A 19,839-nucleotide genomic window follows, 5' to 3' on the forward strand; every position below is an offset into this window, starting at 1 on the left:
ATTTTTTTTTACCAATAAATATATGCCAATGAAAACGTTATCTCATTTAAGAAATATCAAAAGAATATCAAAACAGAACTAAACAAAACTCTTTGTTTTTATTTGCTTTAGAAAATATATGAGCCTTGCGTTGTGAAAAGGAGGTTTTATGCATGTGCGTAAAGTGTTGTCCTTGATTAGCCTGTGCAGTCAGCACATGCTAATCTGGGACGACACTTTCCACTTAAACTGCACAGGCTAATCTGGGACGGCACTTTTTGCACATGCATTAAACCCCCTTTCCTCAGAGTGCGACTCATATAATGACACTTACCTCCCCTGCATTCTTCATGGTCTTCAGATTGTTGTTAATAAATGACAATTTTTATTGGTTACTTATACAGATTTTATATTAATGAAAGTACAAACAGCTTGATGGTGATAACGGCCATTGACAAATAGTTTTAATCTCAGATTCTTTATTTCCGGTATAAAACTTGAAGTTTTATTAAATATATTTTTATATTTTGCGTCTTTTGTTTTATACGTATTTCATGTGAACATGTATAAAAATTGTCTAGAAAATCTGTATCCATGTATTATTATGTATGTTTGTCTGCTCTGTCTAACCTTAGAATTTTGTCTTGTGTACCTCAAAATCAATGTATATTTTGTGTATAGACATTGAAGTTCCACTATTCAACACTTGTGCCATCATATTCTATGGCTGGAAAAATATTAAAAAGTTCAAATAAATATGTTTACAAATGTTTCTTATTTATCTTAATCAGCACAGCTGAATCTGATATTTCCTGACTTGGCCACTTTCAGTATCCTTGTATGCCGAGATATAGTAGCTACGCTCTGGGATAATGGAGCTTAACCCTTTGCATGCTGGGAAATTTGTAGTCTGCTAAAATGTTGTCTGCTGAATTTTTAAAATTATCATTTTCTTTGATTTTTTTCAAAGAATACTATCAAAATAGCAAACAGTTTGGATCCTGATGAGATGCCACGTTCTGTGGCGTCTCATCAGGATCCAAACTGTTTGCAAAGGCCTTCAGAATTCGGTTCCAGCACTGAAAGGGTTAATGCATGTGCGCAGTGGCTAATTAGGGATGATACTTTCCTCCTAAACGGGATTTTTTGGTTAGGGACTTCCTCCTGGTTAAGCCTGCGCATGATCAACCATTAAGCCTTGTTTTTTTAAAGAGCAGCTCATATGCAACATTGGCAAATAATTGTAACACCCAAAATAAACTAACTCTCTTGCACAAGAATTAAAGGGACTTTTTTCTTATATTTTTGATAAATGCAATTAAATGAACTTACTGACAAAACTGTACTTTGTGGAAAGATTTAAATAATTTAAATAAAAACATATAATTTTAAAATGTGCCTGCCACAGGGCTCACACCCAATACCCGTGGAAGCAAAAGCTAACCGGTTACATTACACAATGCAGGCTGGTAAATATGGATGGCAGTTTACATGCTATGGTTGTAATACACGTTTTTGATAAATTGTAGGTACAAAATAAAAAAACGCTTTATACTTTTTCTTATTTAGATTGATGGTTATCAATAAACGAACAAATATTTTCAAATTCTATTAGGTGTCTTTTTGCTTGTTGAATGTAATGGATATTGGTTTATCTATTGACTTTTTACTTGACATTTTGCAAAACTACGGACAAGATGCTTCCCACTGGGCAAAAAAAGACCCAGGTAACCACTTAAATGGGAATCTGCTGCATATTGCTCTATAAACCTTTACCACTTAGATACGTATTTTTACGCATTTGTGGTCCCTTAGAAAGTTAAATTTAATTAAATACCTATCTTACTAGATTCAAGTTTTAAAGGCTTCATTCAAACCCTTAGATACTGATGAGAAGCAAACAGCATAAAACCTGAACAGACTGCGAGTTACTCGCAGGCTGTTCTGGTTTAATGCTGTTTGCACATAGCCATTTTCACTTTGCTTTTAAGTGCTAAAGGTTTTAACCACACAAAAATTCAACTAGCAAGAACTTTAGCCATAACAGTGGGTGCAGAAATGTACTTTGCACACAATGGTAAATGTTCTGGCTAGAGGTCACTCATACTCTGTTTCTGGTATGAATTTTGTATTGAACTGAGTCTTAAGGGGCAAGGATGAAACACATGGTCTTCTGTAGAGAATCCACATGATGTATGAACCTTGCTACCTGTTTAGTTGTCATTGCATGCTCTCACATACAATCTTTACCATCACAAGAGAATCCAACCAAATTTGGTAGGATTTTATTTTTTTGTTTAAGTATTATATTATGAAAAGTAGTATAACTTTCTTTTATATTTTGAAAATAGTGTATAAGATTTGGTTCTTAATAAAAACATTTAATTAACTAAATTTAAAAAGTCAAAATAATAACAGGACAATTATTGTATACCATGTGGCTTAGCTGTCATCACATGGTTCATTATGAAGGCAGGAATTTGATCCAGCTATGCAGATTCCAAGAAAATCTCGGGTTCCCTTGCTACATATAATCAGAAAACAAAACACAGATTTTTTTAAGAATTTAATGACCTATTTACCTACACATGAAGCAAAAATCATTTTGGGAAAACAAAAAATACATCTGTAAATTTAAATGTTTATACAGTATCAATGCATTAATTCCATTACCGTATGGAAAGTAAGTGAAGGTCTATTTACAATATCTAACGAGAAAATTCTACTAAAGGTAGTTTTCTGTGTCAACAGCACCTGCTTTGGCCATTCACTATTACACAGCCATGAATTTTTATCGCAAACAATTGAGCATAATCTTGTCTTAGCATAAAAACAACATAACTGTTACTCTGTAATAAATTTCTTTGCAGCTGAAAATTTACTAAGACATTATAAAGGGTATACAAAGAAATTAGCAAAAGTTTTTATATAAAGAAACAATTATACAATTTTAATTTTCAATTCAACCTGGTTTCAACCAGTGTTTATTAATATTATAATTTAAATCATATATGCGATCATGCACTAAAAGATCTCTTGAAGGGATATTTATTATTTTTCTTTTAGATTTAGTTCCAAGCAGCTATGATAAAGTTACAAATTGCACAAACAAAAATCCATACATATTAACACTTTCAAAACACAATGATATTGATGTCCATATATTAACAATATGAAAACAAATTATGCCAGAACACTCAAGCCGTAAGTAAAACATTACAAAATGATAAACTGCACAATGTATGTACACCATTATGATCAATTCCATTTACCACAAATTAAGAAAACATTAAATCACAAATAATTAAAATTAAGGCAAATATCATGATCTCTAAAAATAGCAAGTAAAACTGATTAAGCAAACTCTTCTGTATTAGGAATGTCTAGCAATACGAGCGATGCAGTAATTAAATCAAATTTGTTACATTTTGCTTTAAGTTTAGAGATTTTCTTCTACAGCGGAAGTAAAGTGACATTTGGAAAGAGATCAAAAGCTTTTAAAATAGCATAACAAGTGTGCATAACACGCCATTAAAAGAAACAATATACATGTACTCATATTAAACTATAAAATGCTTTATAAAAACACTTTAAAAGAAAGTTATTGAAAATAACACATAACACACATGAACTATGCAACTTCTAGTTATGTGTATGCATGTAACAGTTTTAACAAAGACAATACAAAATCACACCTTAATTTACGAATATCAGTAACAGTGATAACAAAATATCATTCATAAACACTGACAAAAAGTTTATGAGAAGCAAACAAGAGATGTGTTTGTCAGAAACACAATGCCCCCTATTGCCCCGCTTTGAAGCCATATAGATGACCTTGACCTTTCACCACTCAAAATGTGCAGCTCCATGAGATACACATGCATGCCAAATATCAAGTTGCTATCTTCAATCATGCAAAAGTTATTGCAAAACTTTAACCAAGGTTAAAGTTTTGGGACACACACAATGAATGAATGACAGACAGACAGACAGGCCAAAAACAATATGCCCCCGATCTTTCGATCAGGGGGCATAAAAAGCTAACTTTGTCATGACAAAAATGCATGCATGGAGAAATACTGTTATATAGTTTATCACTATGTGTTTGAAGAGTAAGTTCTTTCAACATTTCTGCATTCTGGTAAGTACATTTAAATACATGTTTGTACTCTTTGTTTTTATTTGCTTTAGAAAATATATGAGCCTTGCGTTGTGAAAAGGAGGTTTTATGCATGTGCGTAAAGTGTTGTCCTTGATTAGCCTGTGCAGTCAGCACATGCTAATCTGGGACGACACTTTCCACTTAAACTGCACAGGCTAATCTGGGACGGCACTTTTTGCACATGCATTAAACCCCCTTTCCTCAGAGTGCGACTCATATAATAACACTTACCTCCCCTGCATTCTTCATGGTCTTCAGATTGTTGTTAATAAATGACAATTTTTATTGGTTACTTATACAGATTTTATATTAATGAAAGTACAAACAGCTTGATGGTGATAACGGCCATTGACAAATAGTTTTAATCTCAGATTCTTTATTTCCGGTATAAAACTTGAAGTTTTATTAAATATATTTTAATATTTTGCGTCTTTTGTTTTATACGTATTTCATGTGAACATGTATAAAAATTGTCTAGAAAATCTGTATCCATGTATTATTATGTATGTTTGTCTGCTCTGTCTAACCTTAGAATTTTGTCTTGTGTACCTCAAAATCAATGTATATTTTGTGTATAGACATTGAAGTTCCACTATTCAACACTTGTGCCATCATATTCTATGGCTGGAAAAATATTAAAAAGTTCAAATAAATATGTTTACAAATGTTTCTTATTTATCTTAATCAGCACAGCTGAATCTGATATTTCCTGACTTGGCCACTTTCAGTATCCTTGTATGCCGAGATATAGTAGCTACGCTCTGGGATAATGGAGCTTAACCCTTTGCATGCTGGGAAATTTGTAGTCTGCTAAAATGTTGTCTGCTGAATTTTTAAAATTATCATTTTCTTTGATTTTTTTCAAAGAATACTATCAAAATAGCAAACAGTTTGGATCCTGATGAGATGCCACGTTCTGTGGCGTCTCATCAGGATCCAAACTGTTTGCAAAGGCCTTCAGAATTCGGTTCCAGCACTGAAAGGGTTAATGCATGTGCGCAGTGGCTAATTAGGGATGATACTTTCCTCCTAAACGGGATTTTTTGGTTAGGGACTTCCTCCTGGTTAAGCCTGCGCATGATCAACCATTAAGCCTTGTTTTTTTAAAGAGCAGCTCATATGCAACATTGGCAAATAATTGTAACACCCAAAATAAACGAACTCTCTTGCACAAGAATTAAAGGGACTTTTTTCTTATATTTTTGATAAATGCAATTAAATGAACTTACTGACAAAACTGTACTTTGTGGAAAGATTTAAATAATTTAAATAAAAACATATAATTTTAAAATGTGCCTGCCACAGGGCTCACACCCAATACCTGTGGAAGCAAAAGCTAACCGGTTACATTACACAATGCAGGCTGGTAAATATGGATGGCAGTTTACATGCTATGGTTGTAATACACGTTTTTGATAAATTGTAGGTACAAAATAAAAAAACGCTTTATACTTTTTCTTATTTAGATTGATGGTTATCAATAAACGAACAAATATTTTCAAATTCTATTAGGTGTCTTTTTGCTTGTTGAATGTAATGGATATTGGTTTATCTATTGACTTTTTACTTGACATTTTGCAAAACTACGGACAAGATGCTTCCCACTGGGCACAAAAAGACCCAGGTAACCACTTAAATGGGAATCTGCTGCATATTGCTCTATAAACCTTTACCACTTAGATACGTATTTTTACGCATTTGTGGTCCCTTAGAAAGTTAAATTTAATTAAATACCTATCTTACTAGATTCAAGTTTTAAAGGCTTCATTCAAACCCTTAGATACTGATGAGAAGCAAACAGCATAAAACCTGAACAGACTGCGAGTTACTCGCAGGCTGTTCTGGTTTAATGCTGTTTGCACATAGCCATTTTCACTTTGCTTTTAAGTGCTAAAGGTTTTAACCACACAAAAATTCAACTAGCAAGAACTTTAGCCATAACAGTGGGTGCAGAAATGTACTTTGCACACAATGGTAAATTGTCTGGCTAGAGGTCACTCATACTCTGTTTCTGGTATGAATTTTGTATTGAACTGAGTCTTAAGGGGCAAGGATGAAACACATGGTCTTCTGTAGAGAATCCACATGATGTATGAACCTTGCTACCTGTTTAGTTGTCATTGCATGCTCTCACATACAATCTTTACCATCACAAGAGAGTCCAACCAAATTTGGTAGGATTTTATTTTTTTGTTTAAGTATTATATTATGAAAAGTAGTATAACTTTCTTTTATATTTTGAAAATAGTGTATAAGATTTGGTTCTTAATAAAAACATTTAATTAACTAAATTTAAAAAGTCAAAATAATAACAGGACAATTATTGTATACCATGTGGCTCAGCTATCATCACATGGTTCATTATGAAGGCAGGAATTTGATCCAGCTATGCCGATTCCAAGAAAATCTCAGGTTCCCTTGCTACATATAATCAGAAAACAAAACACAGATTTTTTTTAGAATTTAATGACCTATTTACCTACACATGAAGCAAAAATCATTTTGGGAAAACAAAAAATACATCTGTAAATTTAAATGTTTATACAGTATCAATGCATTAATTCCATTACCGTATGGAAAGTAAGTGAAGGTCTATTTACAATATCTAACGAGAAAATTCTACTAAAGGTAGTTTTCTGTGTCAACAGCACCTGCTTTGGCCATTCACTATTACACAGCCATGAATTTTTATCGCAAACAATTGAGCATAATCTTGTCTTAGCATAAAAACAACATAACTGTTACTCTGTAATAAATTTCTTTGCAGCTGAAAATTTACTAAGACATTGCAACAGATCATCATAAAGGGTATACAAAGAAATTAGCAAAAGTTTTTATATAAAGAAACAATTATACAATTTTAATTTTCAATTCAACCTGGTTTCAACCAGTGTTTATTAATATTATAATTTAAATCATATATGCGATCATGCACTAAAAGATCTCTTGAAGGGATATTTATTATTTTTCTTTTAGATTTAGTTCCAAGCAGCTATGATAAAGTTACAAATTGCACAAACAAAAATCCATACATATTAACACTTTCAAAACACAATGATATTGATGTCCATATATTAACAATATGAAAACAAATTATGCCAGAACACTCAAGCTGTAAGTAAAACATTACAAAATGATAAACTGCACAATGTATGTACACCATTATGATCAATTCCATTTACCACAAATTAAGAAAACATTAAATCACAAATAATTAAAATTAAGGCAAATATCATTATCTCTAAAAATAGCAAGTAAAACTGATTAAGCAAACTCTTCTGTATTAGGAATGTCTAGCAATACGAGCGATGCAGTAATTAAATCAAATTTGTTACATTTTGCTTTAAGTTTAGAGATTTTCTTCTACAGCAGAAGTAAAGTGACATTTGGAAAGAGATCAAAAGCTTTTAAAATAGCATAACAAGTGTGCATAACACGCCATTAAAAGAAACAATATACATGTACTCATATTAAACTATAAAATGCTTTATAAAAACACTTTAAAAGAAAGTTATTGAAAATAACACATAACACACATGAACTATGCAACTTCTAGTTATGTGTATGCATGTAACAGTTTTAACAAAGACAATACAAAATCACACCTTAATTTACGAATATCAGTAACAGTGATAACAAAATATCATTCATAAACACTGACAAAAAGTTTATGAGAAGCAAACAAGAGATGTGTTTGTCAGAAACACAATGCCCCCTATTGCCCCGCTTTGAAGCCATATAGATGACCTTGACCTTTCACCACTCAAAATGTGCAGCTCCATGAGATACACATGCATGCCAAATATCAAGTTGCTATCTTCAATCATGCAAAAGTTATTGCAAAACTTTAACCAAGGTTAAAGTTTTGGGACACACACAATTAATGAATGACAGACAGACAGACAGGCCAAAAACAATATGCCCCCGATCTTTCGATCAGGGGGCATAAAAAGCTAACTTTGTCATGACAAAAATGCATGCATGGAGAAATACTGTTATATAGTTTATCACTATGTGTTTGAAGAGTAAGTTCTTTCAACATTTCTGCATTCTGGTAAGTACATTTAAATACATGTTTTCCCTCAATTATCAATCGCTTAAAATACCATTAAGATATTTTAAATTGTCCATAATAGTCTCCTCATTAACTTGCAAAAGATGGAGTTAATAACATATGCAGCACAAACAATCGAAATGCAGACATATGAACACAATCATAACAAACAGGAACATGGTTACACAATGAAAATGGAGCACACATTAAAATGCAATGGCGTTTGGAAACGTTAAGATACCGATTAGCTACATTTCAAATAATAACAAATATCTGAGTCCAGCGCAAATAACAATCAAAAGGAAACAACTGATTACACATGCAGTAGTATGGCAACAGGTTTTTCTTTTTATACATTATTATGTAACAGCTTTTCTACTTTTTTTGTAATTTTTTTTTTTTATACTTTTTATTATTTAACATTTTAATACAAAAATGGATCCACTCTTTCCAATTGACAGGATTTCAACAACCATAATTGTTGTCCGAAAATGTATAAAAAGTACTGGTACTGCAAATTACTCACAAGAGAAAACCACATCGGTCAAAACACCAAACAATGTGTTGCCATTTCAGGGCGATAGTATTTAAATGTTCAAGAGGTCTTGTAAAATCTTAAGCATTAAGAAAACAGCATTATTATGTTTACAGACTGACCAATTTGGCAAGGTTATGAAGTTTATATCCATATACCAAAAAATATAATAGATAATTATTGCAAGAACAGTTAATACAAAATATGAAAAAGTGGACATTTATTCAATAAATAATAACAATTAACATTCCAATAACCAGATGGTTTACAAAGCTTTCTGATATAAACCTCAATTTATTGTGGTAATCCATGATTTTTATTATTTGCATTCTACCTTGATGAAAGTGCAGAAAAATAATAATGTGCACAAGCACAATTCCTCTCACACTATTAAATAACAAAAGTCTGTAAATTGTATCAAAACATCTGTGCTTATTGACTATGGGAACCAATTTACAATTTTTGTAACTATAATCACAACAACAACAGAAATATCTGTGAATACACTTAACAACAATAATCTATTCATTTGTTTTCTCTAAACACCTCATGAACTGCATCAATTTTTTGTGTTACTACTGATGACATCATCAAATGCCTTGCTCCATTAAAGTATAAAACAAACCATTCATATTTCAAACACAAATAACATTAAATTGCATAAAATCAAGAGACCCGTCTGAAATTGAAGGTCACAGGGTATTCATAAGGTCATTCTAACTTGCCCTATCCTGTAGAAAGTTCTCGGGCAAATGTTTTTTAAAAGAATAGGCGAAATCCCAAGGGGCAAATAAATTAGAAAAGTGACAGGTCTATGTTATATTTCTTTAGCAAATAATAAACATCATTCACTTATTGTAAATGTAATGTTAAGATTTATTTGTAAAACAGATAAGAAATGGCCATTAGGATGCTAGTCGCCAATGAAAATACATTCAGTTAGGCAATGTGTCATTCATGCCCATCGTAAAAAATCCAAATTAAAAAAAAACTTTAGAAAGCAAAACAATACACAAAAAGAATCACAAAAAAAACTCTCCAAACCTCATGAAAACATTCTTGTCTGAAGAATTAAAACAACATTCTATTTACTGTGCCTTTTTTATATAGATAATTATCAGAAACACATAACAGTATAGTTGTTTCTATACATTTCTGAACATTATTCATTATAAGATTATTTATTTGAATAACATTTGTTTAATTAATTACAATCTTGTCATGCATGTCTGTTTATGTGTCAGCAATCATAATGATTTAAAGATTGGGCAACCTTTCTTCAAAAGAGTAGAGGCAATTATATGTTCAAAAATACTTTTCCTCTGGCCAAGTAGAAGTCAAATCCTTAATTTGATGCCTAATGCATCTTTTTACTAATAAAACAATGATAAAATTGCCCGCTAGGGTGTTCATAAGGTTAAATTCTACTAAATTGTGACATAAGCCAAATATTAAAGAATGCAATCAAATAAAGTGTTATGTAAAAAATACACACACTTAATGCTTACAATACTCATTAACTACACTACTTTCTAATGTAACAAGAGATGTGTTTGTCAGAAACACAATGCCCCCTATTGCGCCGCTTTGAAGCCATAAATTTGACCTTTGACCTTGAAGGATGACCTTGACCTTTCACCACTCAAAATGTGCGGTTCCACAAGATACACATGCATGCCAAATATCAAGTTGCTATCTTCAATATTGCAAAAGTTATTGCAAAACTTTAACCTTGGTCAAAGTTTTGGGACACACACAATGACACAATGACAGACAGACAGGCCAAAAACAATATGTCCCCTATCATTCGATCCGGGGGCATAAAAAGTTTTAAAATCTGTTTAATTAATTTTTAAAATGATCAGAACTGTAATGAACACATAAGGTCTCTTTAATAAAAAAAAATATAATAAAAATTGTCTAATGTGGATTTTTTCTTTACTAATATCTCTCTTAATTTGAAAATTTAAAAGTGGTACAGCTAAACCTTGCAATAAGGAACACACTTTATAGAAAAAGATTTTTAACAATAATTGATAAAATACTTGCACAGAAAAGTATTTCATTAATGCCAGAATTCAACGATTCAAATTTGAAATATCTGGGGAAAGAAGTTATTTTAGCCAGTTCATTCCACAAAAACATCCCCACCCGCCTGAAATCACAACAGCTTTCACTTCTTTGGGGAGGTTGGCTCAGCAGATGTAACAGCTTTAGCCGTGTCACCCTTCGATGGTGCATCAGCCTTAGATTTAGGTTGCGAGTCTGATTTTTTATCCAATGCGTGCTTTTCAGTTTGACTGGTATCTTTTGGTGCCTTTCCAGACTGGTTGGGGCCTTTCGGATGGTTGGAGTGCGATGATCCTGCTTTGCCAGGGGGCTTTGCTTTTGCAGCCTGAGATTGGCCAGACTTTGAGTCACTGTTCTTAGTTCCATGTGACGTTGATTGGCTAGTTTTACTGTCAGCACCTTTGCTCTGAGAGCCTTGCTGTGATTGGCCGGAGGAACTGTTCTTGCCTTGTGTCGACTGCTGTGATTGGCTGCCACTGGGGCCATGTGACTGCCCCCTGGATTTTGATTGGCTCTGGCCCTGGCCTGAGCCGTGGCGAGTCTTATGGCCAGTGGTAGATAGGCTGGAGTGGTGGACTACATGGGTGTCCTCTTCCACAGACTGAAAATACACACAACAGTTAACCCTTTGCATGCTGGGAAATTTGTCGTCTGCTAAAATGTTGTCTGCCGAATTTCTCAAATTATCATTTTCTTTGATTTTTTTCAAAGAATACTATCAGAATAGCAAACAGTTTTGATCCTGATGAGACGCCACAGAACGTGGCAGAACGCCACAGAATGTCATCTGGATCCAAACTGTTTGCAAAGGCCTTCAAAATTTGGTTCCAGCACTGAAAGAGTTAATGAATGCATTAACATCAAGAAGGTGTAGCCATGATGCATCACTTTGTGTGTGTCAGTTTATCTGGATTGCTTTTTGTTGTTGTAATTTAAAGCATTTTTCAGTCATATGATTGTGGTCAGTTAATATACAGACACAATTTGTCTTAAAAGTCCACAAATCTCATCCAAATAATGGCAAGATTTTTAAAAGAATCTTTTACATCAAAATAGATATACTTCAAAGTTGAAAAGGCAGTAAGAGCTTGCAGTTTTAAGTTATTTTGGCTTCTCCCCTCAATGTAACACCTTTAGTTTTGCTTGATGGGATGTTTTGCTATGTATACCATTTATCGCAATTTCAAGTAAATGATGTTTAAATAAGGTTATTCTGGACATGCACTACTAACATTTGCTGATTACGTTCAACAACATTATGTTTACCTAACAAATAGTTCTATTGTGTTCAGCATGTCATTAATAATTAAATAAATCAAACAAAGAGAATTAACGTTTTATATAATTTAACGATTAATTAAAATAAATAACAAATTGAATATAAAATGCACTTAAACATGTTATGGAAAGTAATGTAATTATTTTTTTAATTAACTTAATATACCAGACCCAACCCAAGAATCGTCTCTGGTATTTTAATTTTGACCCGCTAACCCGACCCAGAGAATATTTGTGTACCATTTGAGCCCTAAGTATATAACTATATGTTAGGACATGATTGTCTAACCACACATATCTGAAGCAAGCTATATCTAAGGGGTTTAGCAGTATTTAATGGACACTAAGTGCCCTACATGAATCAGGGAAACCTGAACAATTGTTGCGTTTATGTGTTGACAGTTTGCTGCAACTGATTATCCTACAGATAAAAGTCTCAACAACAGTCTGTTGTCAAACGCATTATGCCTGGCCAACAAAGTTAAATTAAAAATGCTTCTTGACACACAGGCTTATCAACAATTAAGTGTCACAAAATCCACTTTTCAACCTACTGTTGTGACCGTTTGCTGTAATTGATAACCTCATTGATGAAAGCATCAACCATAGTCTGTTGTCAAAGGCATTCGGCTTTCATAAAAGCAGAAAGTGTTGTCCATGATAAACCAGTGTGGACTGAAGCAGCTAAACGGGGCCGAATCTTTAAGCCCAGTTATTCTAGAAGGTTAAATGCAAGGCACAGACACATATGTACTCACATCGACTCGGAAGTCTTCGAGGCGTTTGTACTTGCTGAGCCAGCCCTTCAGTTTGGCATCCACGTCGACGTGCTTTCTAGAATACTTGAGGAATGCCCAGAACTTCTCCAGTCCATACAGCTGACCTGCAACCAAGAAAATAGCGTGTTCACCTGATCACAGATGCAGCAGAATTTTAAGATATTTGGATGGTTTCAGTACCATAAAAGATTAACTGAATACTGAAAACCCCGACGGTATTCAGCGCCATAGAGAAAACAAAGAATCCTTAAATTCAAAATAATTCTAAAGTTTCTTGCTATTTCATGTGAAGGTAAAATGTTGCTTATAAAACAAACATTGTTAGGGCCCTTTTTGAATCTCAAAACAACAACACTGGATATCACATAGAAAATATGACATGAAGAATCAATAAAGTTTTATTTCCCTTAAGGAGCTTTGTTAACTCCAAAAGACATGCCATATATTTTTAACACCTATTGAATTTTTCAAAAGTTCCTTAGAATGGGCCCTGAATGGGGATCCAATCTAACCTTGACTCCAAAGTTACGAAAGGTTACCACCAAAAATGGAAAATAGAGGGGAGGGGGTTAGCAGTTCACAAATTTAAACACTGGTTAATATGTTTGTAAAGCTTCAGCCCCGTAGCAGAAATACTTTTATAAGTTTTAAGTGCTACTAAAGTTTAAAATGTTAATTTTTGGTTTAAAAAAGGGCCATAACTTGTATTGCATGGGAAAAAAAGCCACATTAAGGAGGTGTGCAACTTCAAATGATGATTAATATGCTTGCAAAGTTTCATCAAAATCTGTTATGTTTCAGAGTTCTAATAGAGTAATGTACATTTTCTGTCAGTCACCTAATGTAATGAAAACATGTTCAAAAGGGGCAATAACTACTGTTATGTTGCAATATGCAACACATAACATAAAGGTGCCAAAGTCAGATGCTGGTGTTTCATCCCTCTACTATCAATACTTGTAGAGGAAAGGGGGTGCATAAAAATGAAATTAAAACCAATATCTGAGACACAAAAGCTAAGGATAAGTACACAATACTGTCCAAAAGACAAGACGATTTAGTCTTACTTAAAGATTTAAAAGTAAATCTATTACAACACAGTTACTTGTAGTCACGCAAAAACACAAGAGTTAAAACTGCATTGTCATCAGTATTAAATTTATTCATTGATAAAAACAACACTGTGATACAATGCACTGCTCTTGTCCAATCCCAAGTGATTGATACAAACACATGAAACCTGTTTACATTTGTCACTATCCATCATCTTCATGACCCAGAATAGCCAAACACCATTGATAACCTATTTACAATTGTGTCCCTAGATGTCATGAAGTATAAACAACAAATGTAGGTTACCACAAAGGTAATGAAATTTGTGTATGGTGTCACAATTGAAAATGATGTTCTTACAGTTTCATTTTACGCTCATTTGTTACTTTACAATATTTATGAAGACTAATACTTGTCCCAAGAAGGTATGGGCCCATTGAAGAGGTTAAGGCATTTTGGTTACAAACAACTGTATACAGATGTTGAACATATAATAAATGAGCCATGCTCTGTGAAAAGTGGGTTTAATGCATGTGCATAAAGTGTCATCCCAGATAGGTCTGTGCTGTCTGCACAGGCTAATCAGGGACAACACTTTCCGCTTTTATGATATTTTTCGTTTCAAGAAATTCTCTTCTTAGCAAAAATTAAGTTTAGTCCGAAAGTGTTGTTCAAGATTAGCCTGTGTGGACTGCACAGGCTAATATGGGACAACACTTTACGCACATGCATTAAAACCCCTTTACACATAGCACGGCTCAAATATTGTTTTGTTTTTCACTTGAATTGTTCACTGTTTTCCACAGTATTTCAATCATATCTTTGCAAGTCACTTAACCAACTCGCACAGTTCTTTGAAGCAAATTTACCAGTACTATAAAGTGCACATACTTTAGCCAGTAACTGACAACTGCCCTATTTGATTCAGCGGTAGGTGCAGAGGTGCAACAAAAGTGATTTCGTAACGAATCCCCACACAGGTCATGTGGATGGGCTGGAGGGCTGGATATCAAACCCTGAATAATCAGATTTGTAGTCAGGCTCTCAACCAGCCGAGGTAGCAGCCAGGTTCGAAATACCCATCACAAACTCATGCTATTTCACAGACAAAACAGCAGCCCTCTAGCGTTTTTTGGAGTAAGAACATGATCTCAATAGTTTCAGATCCTGTGGTGGTAGGTAGGTGATTAAACATTCATCCACGCCAGTGAAACCAGTTGGGGACTGACAAATGAATCCAGATGCTGGACAATATGGTCGAATCATTTTTCCTTTATGTGACTTTAGCATCATATGATATGAGCTATGCTAAGTTAAAGTGGGAGGGGAGACAGGATCACATGTAAGCGAAAGGTGGGGGTCAAACAATGATTCAGTCCATTTTATTTTTCCACTCAGATATTGTACTGAAATTCATAAAAAAAAAGCCGGTAGGAATGGATCACAATAGTTAGGCTAGACCCCAGTCACACAATGAATTTTATTAATCAACAAATTTTTTGTACAATACAAAACAGTTGAATAATTTTATAATCCATTGTTTGATGACTCATCAGTCAAAGTTCAAACTAATTGAAAACTGACGACAAAATTCAACCTTTTTTTTTTTAGGGAAATAACTTGTAGTAATTCATCAGCTATTTTGATTGTATGGGTCAGTGCTAAAATGTACTAAGTCTTTGCTGAAAAGATGTTATACATCATAGTTTTTTTTAGCTTTGAGCTATTAATCTAATAAACGACAAATACATGTAGCCTGAGGCATACAACATGTAAAGCAAGTAAGGTTACATGGTATTTTAGTTGTTTGCAGAAATGTTTAATAGTAAACACAAGTATCACTGTATCATAAAACTATTGACATTTATCATTCATATGTAAAATCTCATACTAAAGATGAGATATTTTTAATAAAAAAGCAGTATGAAAATGTCATATTTTTTGTTACTTAAATGAACGAGTGATGTGTTTGTGAAACACTATGTCCCCATATATTTGACCTTTGACCTTGAAGGATGACCTTGACCCTTCACACATGCATGCCAAATATGAAGTTGCAATCTTGAATATTGCAAAAGTTATGGCAAATGTTAAAGTTTGCACAAACAAACAAAGCAACAAACCAACAGACAGGGCAAAAACAATATGTCCCCCACTATAGTGGTAGGGGACATAAAAATATATGTTGTCACTTCTGATCTTTAATTGTTAATACTCAAACAGAACAAACAAAATGGTCATACTCTCTAACGTAACAAGTGTTTATAATTTGAAATCGTATTTGCCCGTCAGAAACACTTATTTAATGGATTATAATTGTTAACTTTTGGTAACCAGTCGGGAACATCATTTTAGCAGAACTCAATTTTCATGATTATAATGGTCAAAGTCAAACAAGTTGATAACATGTGTAGCTGATTTAAAAGTTCTGTTAACAACCCATGCCCACGGCTATGAAAAGATGGATGCAAGTTGGGATTTAAATACTGGTGGTTAGACAAGACTCCCTACTTACCATGCTCATAGTCTCGTATAACCTCCTCTTGGAAGTCTTGAAATAAATCCGAGCGGAATCTCTTTTCTAGCCCGTAGCTGAAGTACCGAAACAAGCACTCCACTCCATACCTGGAACAAGAAAGTGAATCTGGATATCAAAGCTCCGCAAAAACACTTTCTGCTCTTAAGGAATATTTCAGTGAAAAGAAGTCTCTTCTATATGAAAATCCCGTGTAGTGGGAAAGTGTCGGTTTTGATCAGGCAGTACTGCATGCTGCACGGGCTATGTTTTGGGAGGATACTTTATGAACATGAATTAACCCTTTGCATGCTGGGAAATTTGCAGTCTGCTAAAATGTCGTCTGCTGAATTTCTAAAATTAGCATTTTCTTCTTTTTTTTTCAAAGAATACCATTAGAATAGCAAACAGTTTGGATCCTGATGAGACGCCACGTTCTGTGGCGTCTCATCTGGATCCAAACTGTTTGCAAAGGCCTTTAAAATTCGGTTCCAGCGCTGAAAGGGTTAAATCCAGTGTTCCCAGACACCAGCTTAATTAGTTAAGGAGTGGTGCGATACAATCTTGTCTTTTTGTATAAAATAAGAAACATTAAACTGATAAAATCGCTGTTTAATAACACCAATATAGTAGTAAAAATTGTTTGATTAACTTGTTTTGATAAACAAAGTTAATGTGAGTACAATTTATGATCAAAATGATAATACATACATTTCAAAAAACGAGTTAAAAGTTAATAATAAAAATAATCAGTTATTAAAATTCATAGCTATATATTGTATTACTGTATTTCAAATGACCTGCAGATATTCAAGTGTTACTTCAACAACCATACTGTTATACATAAATGGGTTCCATAAACCAATGATTTACTTCATATCCTCTGACAAAAAAATTAAACAGACAAGATCTATGTTCATATACTTGGTAAATTGAATATTACTTATTTTGTGACAGCTGGTACCCTGCTAATGTTAACCTAGCTTACCGGTGTCCAGCTTGTGAGTCCTCAACAGCCAAAGTCTTGAACTCTGTGTACATTTTCTTGTTAAAATGCTGACGTAGAAAGAATGACCAGAATCGAAACAACGTGTTCATCTCTTGTGACAATCCAGGCCCCATCTTTTTACGTTCTAAAATTACAACACAATATTCTCCTGTCATATGGCATATAAAGTATAACCAAAGCAAGAAAACGGGTAAATTTTTAACTAGTATTACAAATTTAAGACACATCAAATGTCTGTCATCAGATTACTAAATATTTCATCAAACGCACCATATATTCCCCTATAAACCCACCCTCGGACACCCCAAAGACCAGCCAAAACTAGCCTCTGTCCGGCACAGCCTCTAAATGGCCCCTAATACAAGAGCTGAGTAATGGGGCCAACCCCTCCCAAGTATCGGCCCATGCCAGTGATCTATGTCCGGCCTTACGATGCCCACACAGTCTCTGTGTGGCCACCAAGATTTCAGACAATGGTGTACTCTGGTTAGAGTGTGCCTATGAAAACCTAGTCTCATCATCTGACAGACACCAAACTGATGCTAAGAAATCATAGTAACATGAAGTAAAGCTCCAATTTTGTCAACAAAACTCCACAATTTTGTCAACAAGTCTTTACCATTTTGTCAACAAAAAACCACAATGTGTCAACAAAATTCCTCGATTATGTCAACAAAACTTCATATTTTTGTCAACAAAACTCCATCATTTTGTGCAGACAAAACTGAAAAGTAAAATGTAGTTGTGTTCACGTACCCTTGACACACTTTGCGTGGTACTTGTGATATACATGCCACACAAACCCGTTATCACTGAGCAGCTCATGGGATGGGTGCTGGAAGTTGGGGAATGCATGCGGCGTGCTGCTGTAGCTGCCATACGAGCCGTAGCTTGACGGGATATCACATTCACTGCAATGGAAATTACACAATTACTTCTGATTTATCCTCATTAAAGTTAGCCAAAAAACTATAGTTTCTAAATTATTGCCGTGTTAATTTAAAACAGTGACCTGATCTTTCACCGTCCATGAAAAAAAGTTTTGCATTATCCTCACGTTGCTGTTTAACAAATACCCTGTTTCATCCAAGATTAAAGCACTAAAGAACTATTGCATTCCAGTTTTGCGGACTAATTGACATACTATTTGTCCCCTCTAGTGAAACAACGGTATCAAACACACAGTTTGTTCAAATGTGCATGTTGGTAGGCTTACTCTGCCATTAGTAAAATCAGCAAGAGGCCACAAATTGACTGATTCTGCTCAAGAATTTATTTTGCTTTTTCTTTCCAATCATCTATTAAATAAACAAATGAATAACAAATCTGCGAAAAAGGCAAATTTGGCTCATGAAAATATTTAGCAAAAAGAAAGCCCCAGCAGTCAGTTAAGGCTCTTTATTCTCAGAAAAAAATCCTAGCTACAATTTCAGGGAAAAAATTGTTCAATTTACTGGGAAATTGCATCATTTTAAATACATTTTTTTTGTGGGATGACGAGGCCCATGTCTGGCCATTGCTAAAGAATTTTAAAAAGCCCAGTCGATCTGGGATCTCACCTGTAGGAGGCTGAGTTGTTCCTGGAGCGCTGGGGCTTGTGCTCCTTGTAGTCCATCACCCAGCCAACATGGCCCTCTACTGGCGGGTTGCTCATGTGCTTCGTCTTGGCCTTGCGTGGCGTCTGAAAGTCAGCACAATAACAAATTCTCTAAATGTAAACGTGGGAACTATGAAATTTACATACAGGTGCTTTAAATATTAAATTACAAAAATCAGAACAATGAAATTCTCATCAATGTGCTCATAATATTTTAAAATTACCACATCTAAAATTAATAAATCTGTACATGACATGTTTCAGAACATTATACCTTGCCCCACAGCTATGCAGTTTCTTCATTCTAATACTCAACATTAACTTGAAACAAGAGTGCCAAACTGTCACAAGATACGCCCGTTTGAAGGTTTTGGACAACTTAATAACTTTACCATGTCCCATATTTGAACTTGACTTACATATCATCTAGACACAAATTCTGACCAAATTTGGTGAAGATCAGATGAAAACTACTTCAATTAGAGAGCGGACACCATGCTAACTGTTTGAAATGCACTAAGTGACCTCGTGATCTAGTTTTTGACCCGCCATGACCCATATTTGAAATTGACCTAGATATTGTCTAGACACAACTTGTGACCAAATTTGGTGAAGATCGGATGAAAACTACTTCAATTAGAGAGCGAACACCATGCTAAATGCTTGAAATGCACTAAGTGACCCTGTGACCTAGTCTTTGACCCTGCATGACCTAAAATCGAACTTGCAGGCTTGGCGAAATTGCCGGTCCGCCGGTCCTGACCGGCAGATTTCAATTTGGTCCGGCAGGTTTAACAAGAATGTC

The 19,839-nt window shown here is 34.2% G+C and overlaps 1 protein-coding gene and 1 non-coding gene across 9 annotated transcripts in view; both read right to left on the bottom strand.

Moving 5' to 3' along the window:
- Positions 1-4,329: 4,329 nt before the first annotated feature.
- Positions 4,330-19,839, bottom strand: part of LOC127876026 (la-related protein 1B-like) — a 91,474-nt gene continuing 75,964 nt past the window's right edge. For all 8 annotated transcript variants that reach the window (XM_052420857.1, XM_052420856.1, XM_052420858.1 and 5 more), the window contains 6 exons: positions 18,997-19,118; positions 18,194-18,348; positions 17,417-17,561; positions 16,429-16,538; positions 12,840-12,964; positions 4,330-11,404 (listed from right to left, as the gene is read on the bottom strand). In XM_052420857.1, the coding sequence (XP_052276817.1) occupies positions 10,907-11,404; positions 12,840-12,964; positions 16,429-16,538; positions 17,417-17,561; positions 18,194-18,348; positions 18,997-19,118 (1,155 nt within the window). In that variant the 3' untranslated portion in view covers positions 4,330-10,906. The remainder of the gene's footprint in view (positions 11,405-12,839; positions 12,965-16,428; positions 16,539-17,416; positions 17,562-18,193; positions 18,349-18,996; positions 19,119-19,839) is intronic.
- On the bottom strand, positions 17,673-17,963 carry LOC127880354 (small nucleolar RNA U85). Its single transcript, XR_008049540.1, has one exon. It is a non-coding gene; the product is annotated as a small nucleolar RNA U85 (small nucleolar RNA).

This window comes from Dreissena polymorpha, chromosome 4, assembly GCF_020536995.1.
Source record: "Dreissena polymorpha isolate Duluth1 chromosome 4, UMN_Dpol_1.0, whole genome shotgun sequence".
In the NCBI taxonomy this organism is placed as follows: Eukaryota; Metazoa; Mollusca; class Bivalvia; order Myida; family Dreissenidae; genus Dreissena; species Dreissena polymorpha.